This window comes from Pongo abelii, chromosome 10, assembly GCF_028885655.2.
Source record: "Pongo abelii isolate AG06213 chromosome 10, NHGRI_mPonAbe1-v2.0_pri, whole genome shotgun sequence".
Taxonomy (NCBI): Eukaryota; Metazoa; Chordata; class Mammalia; order Primates; family Hominidae; genus Pongo; species Pongo abelii.
Window position 1 is genome coordinate 4592384 of NC_071995.2, and position 24508 is coordinate 4616891.

The 24508-nt window shown below is 46.3% G+C and overlaps 1 protein-coding gene across 17 annotated transcripts in view; it reads left to right on the forward strand.

Annotated features, from left to right (window-relative positions):
- RAD51AP1 (RAD51 associated protein 1) overlaps positions 1–24508 on the forward strand; it is a 77962-nt gene that overhangs the window by 23456 nt on the left and 29998 nt on the right. For 8 of the 17 annotated variants that reach the window (XM_054526702.1, XM_054526697.2, XM_054526698.1 and 5 more), the window contains 2 exons: positions 5840–5933; positions 14942–14968. In XM_054526702.1, coding sequence (XP_054382677.1) covers positions 5840–5933; positions 14942–14968 — 121 coding nt within the window. Of the gene's footprint in view, positions 1–10; positions 160–935; positions 1056–2264; positions 2383–5839; positions 5934–14941; positions 14969–24508 lie in introns of those variants that run through there. The other 9 variants (XM_054526701.1, XM_054526699.1, XM_054526700.1 and 6 more) reach the window with 5 other exon arrangements.

Below are 24508 nucleotides of genomic sequence, written 5' to 3' on the forward strand. Positions count from 1 at the left end.
CTATAGCGACAGGAGGAGGGCGTGGCCGTTTCTATAGCGACAGGAGGAGGGCGTGGCCGTCCCTTGCACTCTGCCGGGCTCTCCCAGCCTCCCGCAGCGGCGGGCGGTCAGCGCCAGCCTCATGCAGCTCCTCCCGCAGCCTATCCGCACCGGAACAAAGTAAGGGCCGCGGAGGCTCGTACTTCACGAGCAGTCAGGCGCGAGTACGAACCAGGCGACGAAGCTTCTGGTCGACGGGGTCGTGGGGGAGAATGAAAAGCGTGCAGAATGCAAGAGTTGACTGGGGAATGTGGGTCAGAGAGAGGCGGGGTGTGGTGCGCAGACAAGAAAATACAGTTGTAGTTTTTGCAACAGCTGCATCCCCGGAATCCAACATCAGTATACTTTTATGTTAAGTTGCTGTTGCATCGCCGACTCCAGCTGAGTGCAGGACAGGGAGCGAGGGGTTCTGAGGAACTCATCAGACCTATCCTGGAACTGTGCTTCCAGCCCTCATTGGGACGCGAGACTTTCTTCCTCCCTTTCTTTCTCTTCTTTACTGAATGCCCTCTTGGTAGTCATAAGTGGGTCCACGACCACACGCCTCGCGTTGATGAGGCTCTGGCAGGCATTACCCATGTTCCCACCCAGCCCATATGACTGGGCACCTCTGTGCTCAACCAGGGCCCAGCCCCTGGCAAAAAAAGCACGCGAAGGTGTGTGTAGGTCACACACCCAGAGCTGCCACTCTGAGGAAATTCCCAATATTAGCAAATCTTTCCTTAAAAAAGAGATGAACAATGCACAATTTGAGGGCTTTTTAAAGGCTCTTCTGTGACATTTGCTGCATTTGAAATGTCCAGCAGCCCCTCAAAGCTTAGGAAAATTGTGACCCCTCTGACATGTCTTAAGCAACTGACAGCATCACCAATATTAATTCAAGCTTCACTGTCCAGGCTTAAGTGGAGACTTGGCAAAAGCAGCAGGCCATTTAGTGGAAAAGTTCAAACGGTGGAAACGACAAATGAAAATGTCCTTTGTCTTGCTTGAGCGATTTGATCACCTACATGTGGTCGGTATGTAAAACCTAGGAGTTCTAAGAAATTCTTCAAACATGGACTCTACCTGATTGGTTCTGTTACTTAAATCTGTTGTTTCTCTTGTTTGTTTTGGTCCTTATGGAGAAAGCAGAGGTAAACTGGAAGAGACTCTCTAGCAATATGCCAGCCACTCTTCCCTGACTTTGCTGTCTCCAACTCCACATATTGTTGCCTACAACTTGGCTAGAATGCATAGTTCTGAAGCGTGGGGAGGACGCAGCGCTGGGAGTTAGTGGTTTTAGCTGACTCTAAGCCCATCATGAGTGTGTTGTGATGGCTCCCCAAAGGGCAAATGCTGGTGGAGGCTGCATTAATAGAAATGCAATGACCACATCAAAGGATATGGTCTTGCTGCCTGACTTAGCAAAGAGTAGAACGTAATCCAGACTCTAGAAACTGTAGCTACTTTGAGATCATAAAAAACTAGAAAATAGGAACAACCACAAGGCAGGCTGTCTCTGTCAGGCCTGGATATGCCATCACATGAAATCAGGTTTGAAAAAACTTCACAGAGTGCCTGGAGATGAGGAGGTGCAGGGGAGAGAAACAAGCTTTTTTCTACTCAACTTTTGAACATTCAAGAACTCTTGAGTAGAAAACAGGTAGATTTGTTCCTTGGTACTCTGCAGAGGATAGCAAGGATCAGTGGAGGAAATTTTGCTCAATATAGTTTATTCTTCCAAGAAATATCAAGTACCAACCCTATGTAAATTAACAGTTGAGTGTGAAATGGGTTCCCTAGAAAAACAGTGCACTCTGTCATAGAAATATTCCAGTACAGACAGAGTGATTGCCAGGAATACCATAGAAAGAGGATTCTTCCCCAGGGTGGGAAAATGGATGAGATGGTCTCCAAAACCTCTTCTAGCTCTTTAGAGTCTGGGAGTCAGTGAACCCTCAAGAGTTTCAGGGATATATGCAGAGGGTCCAAGGAATTCTCTGGCAGAAATGAGTGTGACTTAAAATACGGTGAGATAGAAGAAATAAGACCTAGTGTTTAATAAATCAGTAGAATGACAATAGTAAACAATAATCTATTGTATATTTCAAAATAGCTAGTAGAGAATAATTTGAAGCCCTGACTTGATTATATATTATATAAATATAAATATATACATCTATTATATATCAATTAAAAAATGAATGTAACTTAAATTCATTAAAAACATTATCACCTATTCACAGAATGCAAACGGAATCCCTGCAAACCCTGCACTGCCACACTTTCTGCCCCAAAGACAGCCCCCAGGGCATAAAGATCAAGCTACTGGCAATTGCAGTAGAAATCCTAAAATCATAACAGGTAAATCTCAAAAGACTTGTTTCCTTTCTGGATATTGAAGTACTCTATACATAGATAATGTGTATATATTAATATAAAATACTATGCAGTGCAGTAAGGCTGGCACCTCTGTGGATCTCTCTTGCCCTTGAGACTTCGAACTCCTTGAAAACAAGGATTCTGTTTTATTTATCTTTGAATCCTCCATGCTTAGCACAGTAGCGGGCACACAGTTGATGCTCTGGAATTTTTTGATGAATTAATCTATTTTAGATTTCTCTTCCCTCAGCAAATTTGTACCAAGTTTTCAACAGACAAGTCATTGTCCTTACCCCAAAAGGAATTTTTAAAAAATGCAGGCTCACCATCTATGTCCCCAAAAGACTAGCAATCAATATGAGACAAAAAAATATATACACCTAAGATAATTAAGTGACACTAAAGCTCTTGACCAAGTGAAAAAATGAGTTTCTTAGGCAAACGCATCATTGAACGCTCGAGGAAAGAGAGGATGGGGAAGGAGAACTCCAATCTGCATATAAGATGAAAATGAGAATGGCCAAACTTTTGGTTTCAGTTCTCAAAGGAACATTCACTCTAGTTCTGAGCTGAGTTTATTAGTTATCTTCAATCCTTCGTGTAACAAGATACGAACGAAATATAAAAAGTATTTTAATTCTTTTCCACATCGCTCACCACATATTTTGAGGATAAAAAGGTAGCATTTGCAAAGCTTTGAGCAAGGGTTAAGTTGTACTGTTGGAAGCCAGAGTTCATGCATAAAAAAAGAAAGGCACAAAATAGTCTTTAATAATCACAGAATTATCCAAGGGATGGCAAAGTTGGAATAAGTCACAACAGATTTTTTTTTCAGTCTGTCAATATTTTTGTAGAATTAAAGAAATTCAGACCCCAAAGGGACTTTAGAAGTCACCTGCTCCAGTCTCATCATTTTGCAGGTGAGAAAACTGAGCACAGAGAGGACAAATGGCTCATTCAAAATCATGACACTGTGTGTTAGGTGGCATTGAGACAAGACTCCATGATTCCTCAGCATATCCTTCAGTGTTTGCTCCTTCTCTGCCTCCAGAGCTGTCAGAGCTGAACAGCGGAAAGGGCTCCAGTTGTTTGGAGATTTCACATTTATTTATTTATTTATTTTTTTAAGATGGAGTCTCGCTCTGTTGCCCAGGCTGGAGTGCAGTGGTGCGATCTCCGCTCACTGCAACCTCTGCCTTCCAGGTTCAAGAGATTCTCCTGCCTCAGCCTCCCGAGTAGCTGGGATTACAGGCGTGAGGCACTGCGCACGGCTAACTTCTTTTGTATTTTTAGTAGAGATGGAGTTTCACCATGTTGGCCAGGCTGGTCTCGAATTCCTGACCTCAGATGATCCACCCGCCATGGCCTCCCAGAGTGCTGGGATTACAGGCGTGAGCCACCATGCCCATCCCACACGTACTTTCATAGTCTCCCACATCTCTGTGAAGTAAAGGAAGGCAACACTCGACACAGAGTCTTGGCAGGAAAAATTTTTGTATTCATTTTTGCCCAATGTTGAGATGTGACAAATCCCACGTCCAGTTGATGGCCAAAATTCCACCTGTTCTGTCTCCCAAATCGTTCCCTAGTTCATACTTCTATCCTCACTGCCACTGCCTTGGTTGAGGCTTTCATTCACTCTTATCTAGACACCCAAAATGCCTTCCTAGTTCCTGCAAATCATGCTTCATGATTTTGCCAGAGAAATGGTACCAGAATACAAATCTGATCTTCGGCCCAGATTTAGCGTAGCCACGTAGGCTCCAAGACTCTAACTTGGACTATGTGTCCCTTTACCACCTAATCTACCTCCCTGGCCCTGCACCAGCAAGGTCCAAGGACAGTGCTCAAAATTCCTGGAAAGACAATGTTCTTTCATATTTATGTTCTTTGTGTGTCTTCCTCCGTCTGCCCTTGACACTCCTGCCTGCCCTGCTCATTCTTCAGAGATAGTTCTACCCTGCTCAAGCGTGAAGGCTTCCTCAGCATCCCCAGCCGACTTAGTCAACACCTGGAAGCATGCTCTGGGAGCTGGTTGCACAAGCCTGTATTAATACATCGATCACATGCATTGTCATGATCTAGTTTCTTCTATGTACCTCCTTTCCTGGATACGGAGTTCTCTTTGAGGGCAGAGACCATGTCTGGTTTATCAGTGAAATTGTCTCAGCAAATGTTTATAGAAAGAAAGGAAGAGAAGGAAGAAGTGAAACTATGATGATCATAAGCAGAGAAGTTACTGGTAATTTTTGTTTGCTTTTGTGCAGGATTTTTTCATATTGTATGTATGTGTGTGTATGTTAAAGTTAATGTTCCTACTTACCTCCCTCAGCCCTACTGAGAAGAGGTCACTATTACAGTTCATTTCTTCTAGATCTTTCGATATGCCTGTATAAAGACATGCAAGCATTTTGTTTTCTGTTAAATAAATATAGAATTATATTACACACACGTTCTACTGTTTTTGCTGAATACATTATGGGCACATATAAAGATCTATCTTATTTTTTAAATGGCTGCATTATATTTCATAAAACATATGTGTGCCATGATTTTTTAACTTCCCATTATGGACAAGTTCTGATTTTTCAATAGTTATGCTGCAAGAAATGTTAGCATGACTTTTCTTTAATCCTCTGAATACTTTCAAAGTTGTGGTGCCATCATCATTTACATGATGTCTGCAAGAGCCTGCCAGTGGAGTGATTTGCAGAAGCTGTCATAACATTTGCATTGGTTCCTGTTCTGCCCCTGTTTCTTGTATTCTTGACTCCCTTGGCTCTTGGCTAAAGTTAGAAGCTGAAAAGGGACTTGCAAAGGACACAGAGCAAGCGGTTTCAGCTGTGCTCTGCTAATGTAACAGGGAATGTAGGTGTCCTGAGACCCCTCTGAGACTCACCTTCCACTTATAGAAATTACTGCTTACACTAGATTCCATAAATGTGTGCAGGGTTTTTTTTGTCTTGCAGTAAGTTAAGTATTAATAGAACTGTGCTCTGAATGAAGAAGATGCAAACATGGCCAAATGAGAGTTAGAGGAAGTGTTTCTACCAATTGTCCCCCTTTTCTTTTTCTATCGGCATTAAACTATCTAAGTAGCCCACGAATACGCCCATCCTGTAGGGGGATATTATGTTTGTGGCAAAAGCATGAGGTTTACTTTCCAGTTAACTAGGGGAAATGGTTTTTTTCCCCTTGGGTTGTCCAAACTGCTAATCACCTGATTATCTCTTCCTCCTTGCCTGGCTTCTGTCTGACCTCCTGACCTCATGTGACCATCAGAAGGGAAGCGAGGGAGAAGCAGGGACCCTGCTCCTGCTTTTAGGCCTGTTGCCTTCTTTTCTTCAAACCTGCCTGCTTTCTTCTGTCCCTGAGTGTGTGGGCCATTACTTAGATTTGACTCCTCCTGCCAATTTATTTTTTACTTTCCCTCTTGCAGGACTCAAATGGATGCTAAAAAGCCAAGGAAATGCGATTTGACTCCCTTCCTGGTTTTGAGAGCAATAAAGAAACAAAAGTTTACCTCTGCAAAGGTAAAGATCCTTGAATTTTCACTGGGGAAGAGAGGTATCATTGCGAGGACCTAGGGACTCAGGACCCAGTGCTGATGGTTGTGCCCCAAGCACCTCTGGGGACAGCGCAAAGGGAAATGTGTGGAGGATCACGCTGATTGGCAGGGCCAAATCTGGGTGGGTGTGGAGGGAAAATCAGCAGAAGGGCAAGGCCTTAATTTAACAGGTAAGCTGTGTTCCAGAAGACCCTGGATGAGTGCATCCATGGTATCTTTTATTCTGCTCTATGTATGTGAGATCCTACTGGAAGTGTCCTGGAATAGTTGAAGAACATTTCCAGAAAAGATCTGCTTTTTTTCTTTTTTTTTTATTTATTTGAGATGGAGTTTCACTCTTGTTGCCCAGGCTGGAGTGAAACGGTGCGATCTCAGCTCACCGCAACCTCCGCCTCCCGGGTTTAAGCAATTCTCCTGCCTCAGCCTCCCAAGTAGCTGGGATTACAAGCATGCACCACCACGCCCGGCTAATTTTTGTATTTTCAGTAGAGATGGGGTTTCTTCATGTTGGTCAGGCTGGTCTCGAACTCCCGACCTCAGGTGATCCGCCCGCCTCGGCCTCCCAAAGTGCTGGGATTACAGGCGTGAGCCACCATGCCTGGCCAAGACCTACTTTTTTTCTAATACAGACATGGTGTCTTTCCTTTCACTCTGCCTCAAAAACTAGTAAAATGCCACTGCACTGAAGTTAAAATTGTGATGGGATGACTTTGTGATAACCATCTATGGGATCAACTTCCAAATCAGGTGTATTTTAAAAATCTAACACCACTCAGTTTGAATTTCTTAGTTTGTTCAAAAGATCATATTGTTTGGGGTCTTTGTCTTGAAAGTTTTGCAGCAAACTTCAGCCCAAAGCATTCGGGTTTGACTTCTGAATCCTGCCTGCATCACTGTTTGGGAGAACTGGAGTTCAGCAGCCTAACCCAAGGCCTAGCAAAAATTGTTCTCCTATAAATCACATACACTTTCTTAAAATTATGACTTTAGGTTTCCTCTTCCAAGTACTGTTCCTGATTTAACTCTAGTGTCGTCCCCCTTGGGATTATTATAACTCATACAAATGGACCCTAATGCAAAGTCCTTTGCTCCACCCCGCTACCCGTGCCACTACCATGTATAACAAAACACGTTTATTTTGCAATTTATAGGTGCAATTTTTAATACCTAAAACAAACTTATTTTGACAAAACAAAAATTACTGTAAAATATTTGAAATAATAAATCTCTAGCAAAACATGCTAATATAATAAAGATGGCATTCTTTTCAAATGTTAAAATATGATGGAAACAAAACAGTCTTGGTTATGATTTTATTTTAGCAAAATCATCATGAGGTTTGCAACTTGCATTTTTTTAAGCCGCATGAGCGCACATTTATTGAGTGCTGAGGTGACTCACACATGCGCCTTAGCAGCAAGTGCTATTGTTATCCCCAGTTTTACAGAGAAGGAAATTGATATACAAGCAAGGCCATTTAGCCCATGGTCATAATGCCAGTGAGTGAAGGATGGAATTCAAACCCATATTCTTTTTTAAGTGTTATTTAAAAAATTTTTGAAAGTAGAGACAGGGTCTCGCTATGTTGCCCAGGCTGGTCTCGAACTCCTGGGCTCAAGCAATCCTCCCACTTCAGCCTCCCAAACTGCTGGGATTACAGGTGTGAGCCGCCACACCTGACCAAATCCATATTCTTAACCACTCTCTTCCACGTCTCTCTGTTGCATAATGATAGCTCTGTTAAATGTTGTTCTGTAAAGTTCCTTATACATTTCAATTAATTTTAAAGAAAGCAAACTCTGTTGCAGTTACAATGACAGGAATTGTCAAAAATAAAATAAGTCTGGGGTGTGATGATTCACACCTGTAATCTTAGCACTTTGGGAGGTTGAGGTAGGAGGATCATTTGAGCCTGGGAGTTTGAGACCAGCCTGGGTAACATAGCAAGACCCCGTCGCTACAAATAATAATAATAATAATAATAATAATAATGATAATAACAAATTAGCTGGCTGTGGTAGTGTACGCCTGTAGTCCCGGCTACTTGGGAGCCTGAGGTAGTAGCATCGCTTGAGCCCAGGAGGTTGAGGCTGCAGTGAGCCGTGCTTGCGCCACTGCGTCCAGCCTGGGCAACAGAAGAAAACCCTGTCTCAAAATAAATAAAATTAAAAAATAAAAATGTCACATTCAAAATTGATTTGATTATGTTGTATTTTACGTAATTACTGGCAAATTCACAGTATCATTTAAAAATACTCTTGAGCTCTCCCTATCCCTATCCCTATCCCTATCCCTCTCCCTCTCCCTCTCCCCACTCTTTCTTCGGTCTCCCTCTACTTCTTTTTTCGGTCTCCCTCTGTTGCCGAAGCTGGACTACTGCCGTGATCTCGGCTCGCTGCAACCTCCCTGCCTCGGTCTCCTGTGATTCTCCTGCCTCGGCCTGCCGAGTGCCTGGGATTGCAGGCGCGCGCCGCCACGCCTGACTGGTCTTTGTATTTTTGGTGGAGACGGGGTTTCGCCGTGTTGACCCGGCTGGTATCCAGCTCTTGGCCTCCAGTGATCTGCCCGCCTCGGCCTCCCGAGGTGCTGGGATTGCAGACCGAGTCTCGCTCACTCAATGCTCAGTGTTGCTCAGGCTGGAGTGCAGTGGCGTGATCTCGGCTCGCTACAACCTCCACCTCCCAGCCGCCTGCCTTGGCCTCCTGAAGTGCTAAGATTACAGCCTCTGCCCCGCCGCCACCCAGTCTAGGAAGTGAGGAGCGTCTCTGCCCCGCCGCCCATCGTCTGGGAAGTGAGGAGCCCCTCTGCCCGGCCGCCCCTTCTGGGAGGTGAGGAGCCCCTCTGCCCGGCCGCCCCTTCTGGGAGGTGAGGAGCGCCTCTGCCCGGCCGCCCCGTCTGGGAGGTGAGGAGCGCCTCTGCCCGGCCGCCCCGTCTGGGAGGTGAGGAGCGCCTCTGCCCGGCCACCACCCCGTCTGGGAGGAAGTGAGGAGCGCCTCTGCCCGGCCGTCACCCCGTCTGGGAGATGAGGAGCGCCTCTGCCTGGCCGCCCCCTCTGGGAGGTGAGGAGCGCCTCTGCCCAGCCGCCCATCGTCTGGGAGGTGAGGAGGGCCTCTGCCCGGCTGCCCCGTCTGGGAAGTGAGGAGCACCTCTGCCCGGCTGCCACCCCGTCTGGGAGGAAGTGAGGAGCGCCTCTGCCCGGCCACCCCGTCTGGGGAGTGAGGAGCGCCTCTGCCCGGCCGCCCCGTCTGGGAAGTGAGGAGCACCTCTGCCCGGCTGCCACCCCGTCTGGGAGGAAGTGAGGAGCGCCTCTGCCTGGCCGCCCCGTCTGGGAGGTGAGGAGCGCCTCTGCCCGGCCGCCCCGTCTGGGGAGGTGAGGAGCGCCTCTGCCCGGCCGCCCCGTCTGGGAAGTGAGGAGCACCTCTGCCCGGCTGCCACCCCGTCTGGGAGGAAGTGAGGAGCGCCTCTGCCTGGCCGCCCCGTCTGGGAGGTGAGGAGCGCCTCTGCCCGGCCGCCCCGTCTGGGAGGAAGTGAGGAGCGCCTCTGCCCGGCAGCCCCATCTGGGAAGTGAGGAGCGCCTCTGCCCGACCGCCCCGTCTGGGAGGTGAGGAGCGCCTCTGCCCGGCAGGCCTGTCTGGGAGGTGAGGAGGACCTCTGCCCGGCCGCCACCCATCGTCTGGGATGTGAGGAGCGCCTCTGCCTGGCCGCCCCGTCTGGGAGGAAGTGAGGAGCGCCTCTGCCCAGCCACCCCGTCTGGGAAGTGAGGAGCGCCTCTGCCCCGCAGCCCCATCTAGGAAGTGAGGAGCGCCTCTGCCCGGCCGCCCCGTCTGGGAGGTGAGGAGCGCCTCTGCCCGGCCGCCACCCCGTCTGGGAGGAAGTGAGGAGCGCCTCTACCCGGTCACCCCGTCTGGGAGATGAGGAGCGCCTCTGCCCGGCCGCCCCCTCTGGGAGGTGAGGAGCGCCTCTGCCCAGCCGCCCCGTCTGGGAGGAAGTGAGGAGCGCCTCTGCCCGGCAGCCCCATCTGGGAAGTGAGGAGCGCCTCTGCCCGACCGCCCCGTCTGGGAGGTGAGGAGCGCCTCTGCCCGGCCGCCCTGTCTGGGAGGTGAGGAGGACCTCTGCCCGGCCGCCACCCATCGTCTGGGAGGTGAGGAGCGCCTCTGCCCAGCTGCCCCATCTGGGAGATGAGGAGCGCCTCTGCCCGGCCGCCCCGTCTGGGAGGTGAGGAGCGCCTCTGCCCGGCCGCCCCGTCTGGGAGGTGAGGAGCACCTCTGCCCGGCCGCCCCGTCTGGGATGTGAGGAGCGCCTCTGCCCGGCCGCCCCGTCTGGGAGGAAGTGAGGAGCGCCTCTGCCCAGCCACCCCGTCTGGGAAGTGAGGAGCGCCTCTGCCCGGCCACCACCCCGTCTGGGAGGAAGTGAGGAGCGCCTCTGCCTGGCCGCCCCGTCTGGGAAGTGAGGAGCGCCTCTGCCCTGCAGCCCCATCTGGGAAGTGAGGAGCGCCTCTGCCCGGCCGCCCCGTCTGGGAGGTGAGGAGCGCCTCTGCCCGGCCGCCACCCCGTCTGGGAGGAAGTGAGGAGCGCCTCTACCCGGTCACCCCGTCTGGGAGATGAGGAGCGCCTCTGCCCGGCTGCCCCCTCTGGGAGGTGAGGAGCGCCTCTGCCCAGCCGCCCCGTCTGGGAGGAAGTGAGGAGCGCCTCTGCCCGGCAGCCCCATCTGGGAAGTGAGGAGCGCCTCTGCCCGACCGCCCCGTCTGGGAGGTGAGGAGCGCCTCTGCCCAGCCGCCCTGTCTGGGAGGTGAGGAGCGCCTCTGCCCGGCCTCCCCGTCTGGGAGGTGAGGAGCGCCTCTGCCCGGCCGCCCCGTCTGGGAGGTGAGGAGCGCCTCTGCCCGGCTGCCCTGTCTGGGAAGTGAGAAGCGCCTCTGCCCGGCCGCCCCGTCTGGGAGGAAGTGAGGAGCGCCTCTGCCCGGCCGCCCCGTCTGGGAGGAAGTGAGGAGCGCCTCTGCCCGGCCACCCCGTCTGGGAGATGAGGAGCGCCTCTGCCCGGCCTCCCCGTCTGGGAGGTGAGGAGCGCCTCTGCCCGGCCGCCCCGTCTGGGAGGTGAGGAGCGCCTCTGCCCGGCTGCCCCGTCTGGGAAGTGAGGAGCGCCTCTGCCTGGCCGCCCCGTCTGGGAGGGGAGGAGCGCCTCTGCCCGGCCGCCCCGTCTGGGAGGTGAGGAGCGCCTCTGCCCGGCCGCCCCGTCTGGGAGGTGAGGAGCGCCTCTGCCCGGCTGCCACCCGGTATGGGAGGAAGTGAGGAGCGCCTCTGCCTGGGCGGCCCCGTCTGGGAAGTGAGGAGCGCCTCTGCCCGGGCGGCCCCGTCTGGGAAGCGAGGAGCGCCTCTGCCCGGCCGCCCTGTCTGGGAAGTGAGGAGCGCCTCTGCCCGGCTGCCCTGTCTGGGAGGTGTACCCAACAGCTCTGAAGAGACAGCGACCATCGGGAGCGGGCCATGAGGACGATGGCGGTTTTGTTGAAGAGAAGCGGGGGAAGTGTGGGGAAAGGAAGGAGAGATCAGATTGTTGCTGTGTCTGTGTAGAAAGAGGTGGGCATAGGAGACTCCATTTTGTTCTGACTAGGAGAAGTTCTTCTACCTTGGGATGCTGTTGATCTATGGCCTTTCCCCCAGCCCCCTGCTCTCTGAAACATGTGCTGTGTCAACTCAGGGTTAAATGGATTAAGGGCGGTGCAAGATGTGCTTTGTTAAACAGATGCTTGAAGGCAGCATGCTCTTTAAAGAGTCATCACCACTCCCTAATCTCAAGTACCCAGGGGCACAAACACTGCAGAAGGCCGCAGGGACCTCTGCCTAGGAAAACCAGAGACCTTTGTTCATGTGTTTATCTCCTGACCTTCTCTGTACTATTATCCTATGACCCTGCCATATCCCCCTCTCCGAGAAACACCCAAGAATGATCAATAAATGCTTCATAAAAAAAAAAATACTCTTGAAGCTTAAAACTACTGTGTTTGTATTGCTAGTTGTTCTGATGAGTCTTAAATGTCTTTTCAACATCTATTGGCTTTCCTCAATGGATTTCTCATCCAGTTGAATTTAATAGGTTTAAGTAAGGAAATGCAAACAACTCAGTAACTGGCTTCTGCACATGAAGTCTTGGGTTTCAGTGGACAGTTATGATACTAATTGGAGAAAGAAAATGAATTGTATGACTTATAATCCTTTCATCTAAAAAACACTGAAGAAGAGACAGCTGTGGATCTCACCATGTCTACTGCCCCAAGCAGGTGTTGAGAGGACAACTTATTTAAATAAATTAATCATTATTTATGTTTTTCACAATATTTAAAATTATAGATTATAAGTGTAATATTTATAACAATCAAGTATTCACATATTTTAATTTGGATCTTGGTAACATTTCAGCCAAGGGAAATTTTAAAATGTGATTTCACTGGACTTTAAGACAATAGTGTGGCTCTCTCTCTAGTAATCTGGAGTTCTTTTCAGAATGCCCTATTCATTTGGCTAACACGGAGTAAAACCTTGATGCCAGTGGAGGGTCCCTATCCTTTCTGCTTAGCTGGCAAGGATCGAAGAACTCTCAGGAAAATGCTCCGTGTTGTATTTATCGTAACTGCCGGCAGGGGGAACAGAGGCCCTTTGGTCCTCAGTCATCTCAACCAAGTAGGCTTGAGGACATCTGGCTTTTCTGCATCTCAGCATTGCCTCAGCTGGTTTCTGGGACTCGAGGAGCTAGCTGAGCTCCAGGATCACAGGTTAGGCTGTGCCAGGAAGAGAACCTGGGAGAGAGTCCTAGGGAGGGAAGCTGTTAATTTAGGATATTACACTATGGTCTCCCCGACAACTACAAGATGCTACAAAGCACATCCAGAATCATACTGAAGACACATTTCTATTTCAGCACCAGAAGCACAGCTACTTTTTCTCTGTTAATTTCTTAGATCCTTTCAATCATTCACTTGCTGAATATCACCTCCTTAGAGAGGCGTTCCTTCCCCACGCTTTCTAATTACACATCTGTTTGTTTACTTGTTTATTGTCTGTCTTGCCCTCCAGAACTGCGCTGTCCAATATGGTAGCCCTTGGCACATGGCCTTTGACATTTATCCTACTGGGGGTGTGCTGTGAGTGTCAGACACACACCAGATTCCAAAGACTGGATGTGAAAACAATAAATGTAAAATGATGTATTAGTAATTTTTATAGTTGGGTTTATATGTTGTGGTATTTTATTGTATTTTATTTTATTTATATCATATTGTAGTTTATATTTTATCGTATGCCAATTAATACCCAATAAAGTTGTAAAATAATTTTATACATTTGTATGTTAAAATAGTATTTTGAATATAATGCGTTAAATAAAACATATTATGAAAATTAATTTCATCTGTTTCTTTTTACCTCTTTAATGCGGCTACCAGAAAATTTAAAATTATACTCATGACTCACATAATGTTTCTATTGGACAGTGCTGCTCTAGAATGGACACTGCACAATGGCAAAGGTTTTACTGGACTGGCTCAGTGCCAACTCCCCAGAACTTAGGTCAGTGCCTCACACAGTCTAGCAGTTGATGTGTACTTGTGGAATAAAAACTAGGAGTGTGTTTATTCATTTGTTTCCTCTACAAGTATGTGCTGTCTACTCATCTCAGACATTGTTCTGGGGACTAGGGATGCAGTGGAGAACAAAACAGGCCATACAACTCTCATAAAGCTTAAAATTGGGATTCTTTGTAGGAAGATCAGATGTTTTGGTTAAATGCTGAGAATGGTAATGACTCACCTTCATTTTTGCTGGCAGTTAAAGAGTTGGAACTGAATAGACCAGTGGTTTCTTAGCCTGGGTTGTATATTGGGAACACCCGGGGAAGTTTTAAAGACTAATGAAATCAGAATCTTTAGGGGTCATGGACATTTTTGTTTTTTTGAGACAAAGTCTCTCTCTGTCGCCCAGGCTGGAGTGCAGGGGCGCGATCTCGGCTCACTGCAAGCTCCACCTCCCGGGTTCACGCCATTCTCCTGCCTCAGCCTCCGAAGTAGCTGGGACTACAGGCGCCCGCCACCACGCCCGGCTAATTTTTTTGTTGTTGTTGTTGTATTTTTAGTAGAGACAGAGTTTCACCGTGTTAGCCAGGATGGTCTCGATCTCCTGACCTCGTGGTCCGTCTGCCTCGGCCTCCCAAACTGCTGGGATTACAGGCGTGAGCCACCGCACCCGGCCTATGGAAATTTTTTAAAAAGTTCTTTATTATCATGTGGGGACAGGTGTCCATTTCATCACCAGGTGTGAGACCTCAGTTAGGTCATTAAGTCTCTGACGTTTTACTCTTTGTGAAACTGGAATAATTATTCCTACATCCCCTGATTGCAGTGGTATTAAAGGAGGTAAGAGAATGTGAGCTCTCCGGGCGGCACATGTTGGAAGCCCGATAAGTATTGGTTGCTTTTATCTTCCCTCTGTCTCTCCATTTAACAGAAAGGGGCTTCCTGTAAGAGACGGGCTTATCAGTGAGTGTCACACAGTGGAAGAGGATATCCGAGGGTCATTCATTGTCTCATTTCCGTGTCTCATCAGCACTTCCTATACAAAAAGCAGGAACAAAACAAAATCCTGATCCGACCATTTGGTGTTAGGCAAAGGAATGGAAATCAGTTCAAGCTGAAGAGACAGCAAACAGCAGAGATGTTAATTGCTAGTTCTGTCTATGTTTTTAGGTTGGCACACTATTATTTATGGTGATGCATTCACCTGTTAAATGCAAATGGAAGACTCGAACTAGAAGAACTTGTAATGATCATTGCAAGTTAACATTAAAACGTTTAAAATAAAACCATAAGCAGCCAATCTAGAATCAGTGGCTCAATGAAGATAGGCATTTACTTCTATATAATATCTACATTTGGAATGGATTTGGGGCCCTGAAGGAGAGTTTTACATACTTTTCCCCATTCTTTCCTAGGGCCCCACTCTTTCTGAGTTCTACATGGTAAGTACCAGTTCCTTTGTTCTGTGTGTTCATTGGTGCTTTAATTTCCCATCAAAGAAAGGAGAACAAAGATTTGAAATTACCTTTGGTTTCTGTCAAAGGAATGTGAAGTGAGCAGGAATTGGCGGGTGGGGGGCATGTCTCTGAGCACAAGAATTAATCAGAGCAATAGTTACTTCTATGGAAAGCTTCTTCAGGCCATGACAAATAGAGTATCAGTTCGACGTTGGAGTTGGGGATAAGGAGATGTTCGGAATGCAATCCCTGCCCTCCCGGTGTGTGTTATAGCGGTGTTTGTTCGCTTCTTTCAACATTGTTGAGGGGGTCATCACCTCCATTTTACCGAGGAGGAAACTGAGATCCAAAGAGATTTATACAGCAAGGCACCTGAAGTCGTTCTGGGAATAAAAGCTGAAATCAGGATTCAGATTTTATTCTGTAATTCATGAATGCTTTTCAAGAAATAATTTTTATTATTAAGTGTTGAGTATATATAAAATAATATTAAAGAAATATGTGTAAGGTATAAAGAACGATACTGCAATACAATGATCACCCTTGTGTGTACCCAACACAAGTTTTTAAGAAAGCAGTCCCAGGCCCTGCGCGGTGGCTCACGCCTGTAATCCCAGCACTTTGGGAGGCCAAGGCGGGTGGATCACAAGGTCAGGAGTTGGAGACCATCCTGGCTAACATGGTGAAACCCCATCTCTACTAAAAATACAAAAAATTAGCCGTGCGTGGTGGCAGGTGCCTGTAATCCCAGCTGCTTGGGAGGCTGAGGCAGGAGAATTGCTTGAACCTGGGAGGCGGAGGTTGCAGTGTGCCGAGATCGTGCCACTGCACCCTGGCCTGGGCGACAGAGCGAGACTCCATCTTAAAAAAAAAAAAAAAGGAAAGCAAGCAGTCCCATGTGTGTCCCTCCCCATGGTATCTCGTCCTGTTCATTGTCTCCTCTGAGATAACTACTCTCTTGAGTTTTACATCTATTATTCCACTAATTTTCTTTATCTGTTTCTAAACCTTCTAAACTATGTATTGGCTCATTTTGCATGTTTTTTTTTTAATATATATGGAAACATACTGTTGAGTGTTCTTCTGCAACTTGCTTTTTATGCTCAGTGCAAAGCCAGGGTACACTGGTATAACATTTGGCTGCTTTCACTGGGATTGATTAGGCCTCTTCTGAGTGATCATTACCTGTGCCCCGAGTCTTTAAATACTATGAATATCACCTCTGTTCTAGGAACACTGGTTCTCAATTAATTTAACTGCCATGTTTCATTATACGGGAACACTACATTTTTTATCAGTTTTACAATTAATGGACTTTTTTTTTTCTTGTGTGTTTGCTATTTATTTATTTTTTATTCAAAAGTTTTTTTTTTTTTTAGACACAGTCTTGCTTTGTCACCCAGGCTGGAGTGCAGTGGTGTGATCTTGGCTCACTGCAGCCTCCGCCTCCCCGGTTCAAGTGATTCTTGTGCCTCAGCCTCCCCAGTAGCTGGGATTACAGGTGCATGCCACCATGCCCAACTAATTTTTGTATTTTTAGTAGAAACGGGGTTTCACCATGTTGGCCAGACTGGTCTCTCAAACTCCTGACCTCGAGTGATCCACCAGCCTGGGCATCCCAAAGTGCTGGGATTATAGGCGTGAGCCAACGTGCCCGGCCATGTTTGCTATTGAAAATGATGCTGCTATGAGCATTCTTGTGCATGTTTCTTAGTGTGTCTGTCTAGGTATTTCTAAGGTGTCTTCCCAGGAGGGGAATTGCTGGGTAACAGGATATGTGAATGCTTAACTTTACCAGATAATGACAAACTGTTTTCCAAAACACTGGTGCAAATGTACCTTGTCACCAGCAGTGTGCATACATTTCAGTCATTCCACATCCTTTTTATTACCTGATATGTGTGACATTTTAGTTTGCCAATTTACTAACAATAACTTTTTTTTTTTTTTTTTTTTTTGAGATGGAGTCTCGCTCTGTTGCCCAGGCTGGAGTGCAGTGTCATGATCTCAGCTAACTGCAACCTCCACCACCTGGGTTCAAGCAATTTTCCTGCCTCAGCCTCTTGAGTAGTTGGGACCACAGGTGCATGCCGCCACACCTGGCTGATTTTTTTGTATTTTTCGTAGAGATAGGGGTTTCACTATGTTGGCCAGGATGGTCTTGATCTCCTGACCTTGTGATCCACCCGCCCCGACCTCCCAAAGTGCTGGGATTACAGGCATGAGCCACCACGCCCAGCCAATTTGTTGTATTTTAATGTGCATTTTGATGATTGTTAATGATACTGAAACTTTTTAAATATATTTATTGGCCATTTGTGTTTCCTCTTCTTTGAAATCCTTGGTCATGCCTTTATTGTTTAAATATTTTTCTGTTGTGCTGTTTGTCCTTTTTTATTGATTTATAGAATATTTTACGTATTCTGTCTACTAATCCTTTGTCAGTTGTATGTGCTACAAACACTTTCTCCTAGTTGTTGGCTTGTCTGTTTTTTATTTACTTAATTTTTAAAGAGCAGTTTTAGGTTCCCAGAAAAATTGAGCAGAGAAGTACACTTTCCATATACCCCATTCCTCTTTACAGTTTCTCCTATTATTAACATTTTACATTCATGTGTAGTTGGCACAATTGATGAACCAAGATTGATACATTATTATTAGCTGATGTTCATAGTTTACATTAGAGTTCCTCCTTTGTGTTGTACATTCTAGGAGTTTGACAAAGGCATAATGTCATTTACCTACTATTATACGATGATATAGGATAGTTTCACTGACCTAAAAATACCCCATTGTCATCTATTCATCCCTTCCCCCCACAATAAAACCCCTAGGTCACCTAGATTTTCTTCTATGTCACCTTCTAGAAGTTTTATAGTTTCGTGATTTCTATTTAGGTCTATGAGCCATTTTGAGTTAATCTTTGTGGAAGGTATAAATTCTGTGTCTAGATTAATTTTTTTATGTGGATGTCCAATTGTGCCAGCACTGCTTTTGTTTGTTTGTGATAGGTCTTGCTACATTTCCCAGGCTGGTCTCAAACTCATGACCTCAAGTGATCCTCTGGCCTCAGCCTCCTTGAGTAATTGGGACTACAGGTGTGCACCACCATGCTGGGCTTAGTACTATTTGTTGAAGAGATGCCTTTCTCCATTGAATTGATTTTGCTCCTTTGTCAATGATCAGTTGACTGTGTTTGTGTGGGTCTATTTATGGGGCCTCTATTTGTTCCATTGAACTATTTGTCTATTCTTTCTTCAGTGCCACACTATCTTGATCGCTGTAGCTTTATAGTAAGTCTTGAGGTTGGGTCATCGGTCCTCTAACTTTGCTGTTCTTTAGTTTTGTGTTGGCTATTCTAGGTCTTTTCGTTTTCCACATGAATTTTAGAATCAGTTTGTTGATGTCCATAAAATAACTTGCTAGGATTCTGATTGGGATAGTGTTGATTCTACAGATTAAGTTGGGAAGAACTAATCTTAATGATATTTAGTCTTCCTATCATGAAAATGGAAAATATCTCAATTTATTTAGATCCTCTTTGATTTCTTCAATCAGAGTTTTTTAGTTTTTCTCAGATAGATCTCATACATATTTTGTCATATTTATAGTTAAGTATTTCAATTTCTTGGGAGTGTTAATGTAAATGGTATTACACTTTTAATTTCAAATTCCAATGGTTCATTTCTGTATATAAAAGAGCAATTGACTTTTGTATATTAATGTCTTTTATCCTGAAGCTTTTATATAATCTTGGGTTTTCTTTTTACTTTCTTTATGTTGTTTTTAGATAAACAGAAGTAATTAATTAAAAGTAGGTAAATTTATGGTATTCACTTTTTGTCTTAATAAATCATTTCCTACTCTGAAGTTATACAGGTATTGGCTTCTAAAAGTTTTATAATTTTGCCTTTCATCAGTTCTGAAAAATTCTTCTAGCCATTTTGTCATTATCTCTTTCATACTCTTTCTCTTCTTCTGAAACTCAGATTAAACATATGTTAAACCTTGTTTTATCCTCTACGTCTATAATCTCTGACCAGATTTTTTTATCTCTTTGTCTCTCTGTGCTGTTTGCTGGTTAATTTCTTCAAACCTGTCTTTTCCAGTTCATTCATGCTCTCTTTGGCTATGTATAATATGTTATTAAGCCCATTCATTTGGTTTTTAATTTCAACTGTCATATTTTTTAGTTTTGAAAATTCTAATTTGTTCATTTTTAAATGAACAAATTTATTTGCATGGAGTCTTACATTTTACTCACATTTTTAGGCTCTTTAATTTCTTTAAGCAAGTTATGCATAGTTAATTTATAAGTTTTACCTGATAATTCCAATACCTGGATATTATATTTGGAAATATAAGTATTCGGAAATATTGGGGGTGATCTGATTCTGGTATTTATAGTTTTTGCTAATTCTCACCCACAGCACCTTGTTGTCTTGTATCTTTTAACTTTTTACTAGTCTTGTTTTGTGGAAAAGGCGGCTGAGCCTGAGAGAGCATGAATGGTTTGCCAAGGCCACACAGCCAGCAAGTGGCAGAGTAGGAATGCCAGTCAAAATCTGTCTGACTCTGAGGTCTGTGTACTTTTCTCTATCCTGTGAGGCCTAATGACCCTTGACTGATGAACTCTTTTATAAATCATCCCATACATGATTATTGAGAGCCAAGCATTGTTTTTGGTGCTGGGATACAAAAATAAACATGCACATCTCCTTTCACAGTATGCACAGTCTAGGGTGACATAAACCGCAAATGGGCCAGGCGCAGTGGCTCACGCCTGTAATCCCAGCACTTTGGGAGGCCGAGGTGGGTGGATCATGAGGTCAAGAGATTGAGACCATCCTGACCAACATGGTGAAACCCCGTCTCTACTAAAAATACAAAAATTAGCTGAGCGTGGTGGCGTGCCCTGTAGTCCCAGCTACTTGAGAGGCTGAGGCAGGAGAATCGTTTGAACCCGGGAGGTGGAGGTTGCAGTGAGCTGAGATTGTACCACTGCACTCCAGCCTGGCAACAGAGCGAGATTCTGTCTCAAAATGATAATAATAAGCATGATAATAATAATGATAAATAAATAAAAATAAAAAATAAAACACACAATGGCCAAGTGACACTGAGGCATGGGAGTGCTCTCATGCAGGTAAAAACAGTTCTCTGAGAGTCTAGACAAAGTTTTCTTAAGCCATTGGTTAATGCCCAGCATACCATTTCATGCTTCACTGACATGCCAGTCATTTTAGTACTGTCACATGGCATGAGTTACAGGGCTCTTTATTCATATTTTCATCTAAATGAATCATTCCCCCTGGAGTTATGCAAGGACTGGAGGGAGGGCATTTCAGGCAGAAGAAATAACATATACAAAAGCATGCAAAGGCATTCTACCTAAATTGATAGAAATAGAGCCTTAGAAATTATCTACTCAAACCCTCCTACATGAGGCATAAATCCACTTTATATTATAGGAAATTTAGTGTCTAATTTATAGAAGAAATGCTTACTTTCTGAATGTCTCTATTGTCAACTGAATTCAGGCACTATCAGAATAAAAGCATGATCTTATTCTTAATTAGAGACCTTTGGAGGGGAAGTTCTTTATAATCCCTTGTCACCCGGTTTCCTGGCAGAACACAAAGAGGTCAGAGGAGATCACTGGGTGGCAGCATGAGACAGTAAAACGACGCTAGAGGGCTTACGTTCTAGACGGGCTTGCTGCTGTTAATTGTGTTATCTTGGACAAGTCACTTGGATAACCTTTGCCTCCCTTTCTCCATCTGTAAAATGAAGGCATTATACTACACATGCCCTAAGGTCACTTTCAGGATCATGATTTACCAAGGTGCATTTAACAGAAGTCCAGAAAACAAAGAATCTCCCCAAGGCCCTGTACTGAATGCATTAGTAATTGACTCCAGCTGTCTGGACCTCCAGGCTCTTGCCCTATCTCAAGGATGGCAGGGCCTCCTCTTTCCACCTCTACTAGGGACAGAGCTGGTGGGTAGGACCCCAGGGAGGCTACTACATCAACGAGAGGAAAATCTGGTCCTCCCAAGAGGCTGGCCACATTCGTCCCACTAATGGGTCTCAGGGGTGCAGCTGTGGCTGTTGGTGTGATTTGGAGGCGACTCCTCTCCATCTAGGCATCCTGGGCTTCCTCATGCACAGCAAAGGGGCTTTAAGGGCAGACTCTTAGCTTCAAATGGCAGTGGGAGAGATGCTGTGATTTGTTCAAGGTCTGTAGCAGCCAGGGTAGCTTAATCCCTTAGATGGGGACCCTTAGGAGCCCAGACACCTCCCTCCCTCCCTCCCAGTTCTTTGTGATGCTCTGCTGAGCCTAATCGTCTAACTAGTTGCATTCTGCAGAAAATCCCTAAAGAGTTTGTTTCTTTCTCCTGGTCACACCCCCTCCCTGCATGAATGCATTTATTTTTAACTCCTGGTAGTTCTGGCCTCTGGGAAGGGATGACAGAGCCTGTAAGGAAGAAGCTGTGAGCTGATATCACAGAAGTTGAGCTTCATTCGCCCGTCCAACCACCAGGCACTTAGGGATTTTTTTTTTTTTAATGGGAAAGAGGAAGAGGCAAGGAGGAGTCAGCTGAGAAAATAGGAAAATCGCCTGTGAAGTATGACTGAGGCGAGATGGTGTGATGGAGGTGTGCCTTTCTGAAAAGGCTGGGTAGCCTGAGGCCTGCAGAGAGTCCAGTTGCTATCTTCCCTGAACAGCCCAGCTGAGGACATCCAGCATTCGGTCCAAGGTAATAAGATGAGCCAGTGCTTCTAGAGTTCTGCTCTAACTAGCCCTAAATAGGGACCAGTCCTATTATCCTTTGGGTCTTGGTGTGAAAGGGCAGGACATATACTCCCCTGTGGTCCTTGGGTAAACTGAGCTTTATACCCAAGGTGAGAGAGCCTGTGCTTGCTGGGGGTCAGGGCCTGACATGATGAGAATGCAGAATAGAGGGGAAGGCAGAGCACCTATGGACAAGACACTGAAGTGAGACATGGGACCGGGAATTCCACCCTTCAGGGTACCTCTTTCAGCCACTCTGACACAGAGATTATGTGGTCAGGTCAGTGCAGTTTGTAATGGGAACGGGCTTCTGCCAGACAGGTTCTTCTTTCCTACCATGAACCATCTCTTGTCTCCTTTGAGTAGCAATTCATTTATTTGGAACAAAGCGCTTCCTTTTCCAGGCATTCTCTTTGAAATTGCAGTTGCCTTTGAGAGGGGGCATGAGCAGAGAAGATTCTCTCGTGTGAATTCGCTGATTAGAGGCTTTCCTTCCAAAAGAAGGGCCGGGGAGCAGGGGAGCACTGATTCCTGCTGGGGATAGAAGCCACTAGCAGTGAGGAATGAGGCTAGAACAGGGCAAGGATGGACTGACCACCAGGAGGGGGAAGGACTGAAGTCAAGCCTCAGCTGTCTCCCTGGACAGCCTAGAGTTGTCTCAGATCTTTCAGGACAAGTGCTGGGTCCCGAAACGTCCTGCTCCCTCCCTCCCTCTCTCCTGTCCTTCCCTCTCGCCTTCTTTTCCTCCTCCTTTAGCAGATATTTAAGTGCCCACTACAGGTTGAGTATCTGTTGTCCGAAATGCTTGGGACCAAAAGTGTTTTGAGTTTCAGATGTTTTTAGATTTAAGAATATTTGCATATACATAATGAGATGTTTTGGGGATGGGACCCAACTCTAAACACAAAATTCATTTATGTTTCATATACACTTTATGCACATGGCCTGAGGCACATTTATACAGTATTTTAAATAATTTTGTGCATGAAACAAAGTTTGTGCACGTGAGTGGTGTCATTGTCGGCACTCAGCAGTGGAGCATTTCAGGCTAGGGATGCTCAATCTGTAATGCAAGATATCATGTCAGGCTTTGAGATAAGACCTAGGTCTTTTAGTAAAGAGTCTTGGCCGGGCGCAGTGGCTCACGCCTGTAATCCCAGAACTTTGGGAGGCTGAGGTGGGAGTTTCACCTGAGGTCTGGTGTTCGAGACCAGCCTGACCAACATGGAGAAACCCCGTATCTACTAAAAATACAAAATTAGCCAGGCGTGGTGTTGCATGCCTGTAATCCCAGCCACTCGGGAGGCTGAGGCTGGAGAATCACTTGAACCTGGGAGGCGGAGGTTGCAGTGAGCCAAGATGGCACCATTGCACTCCAGCAATAAGAGTGAAACTCCATCTCAAATAAAATAAAATAAAATAAAATAGAGTCTTATAGACCAGAAGAAGAAACCAGTAAAACAACCTTGTCTAACAAGCCTTTGCAGGTGCTGTGATAGAGTACAGAGCACGGGGTAGCGAGTGGCTTTTACAAATATTAATACAAGAGGGAATGGTCACAGAGGCTTCCTGGAGAAAGCGCTGCTATGGCTGGGGCCCAAATGCGGGTGAACGATGGGGACATGGACTGGGTGACATGGTGGTGGGGTGTGTGATGGGAGAACATTCCAAGCAGAAACAGAGCAGGAGCGAAAGTGCTGAGACGTGGAACAGTGCCGTGTTTGAAAATGGCAAGATTTGCAATGGCAGGAGCCACAAGTCAGGGGCAGGGCCATGACGAGGGTTGAGGCTGGGGGCGCTTTGTGAACCAGGACTTCTGCCCCCTGGGAAGTTGCTAGGAGATGGAGGCAACTTACTAATGTGATCAGATGCTCATGTTTAATTTCTGAGGCCACTCAGGAGGAAGGGTAGAGGATGGGATGGACTGGGGAGAGGCAAGAAAACTGCTTAGGAGACCATTGCAATAGGTGCCTGAACTAGGGACGTGGTGGGTAAAGAATGGTGAAAGGATATCTTTATTGTCACATAATTATGCCGCTCACAGTGAGAAATCGTGATAATTTGAAGTTTGAAAAAGAGACAGAGTCTTGCTCCATGACCAAGGCTAGAGTGCAGTGGTGCCATCTCAGCTCACTGCAACCTCCACCTCCTGGGTTCAAACAATTCTCATTCCTCAGCTTCTACCCCTGCCTTTTGGCTCCTGCCCTTGCAAGTCTTGCCATTTTCAAACACGGCACTGTTCTGCATCTCAGCACTTTTGCTCCTGCTCTGTTTCTGCTTGGAATGTTCTCCCATCACCCACCCCAACGCCATGTGACCCAGTCCATGTCCCCATCGTCCACCTGCATTTGGGCCTCAGCCATAGCAGCACTTTCTTCAGGAAGCCTCTGTGTTCCCTCTTGTATTAATATTTGTAAGCCACTCGCTACCCCGTGCTCTGTACTTCAGTCACAGCATCTTTGCTGGGACTACAGGCGCCTGCCACCACGCCCGACTAATTTTTGTATTTTTAGTAGAGACAGGGTTTCACCGTGTTGGCCAGGCTGGTCTCCAACTCCCGACCTCAGGTGGTCCACCTGCCTCGGCCTCCCAAAGTGCTGGGATTACAGGCATCAGCCACTGTGCCCAGCCTTGACTCTCACTTTTGAAAGTGAGATGGTTGTCAGCTTGTGTTCATTAATATGAATTTGCAATTGAGGCACTTCCCTCTGACATCATACAAAGAAGCA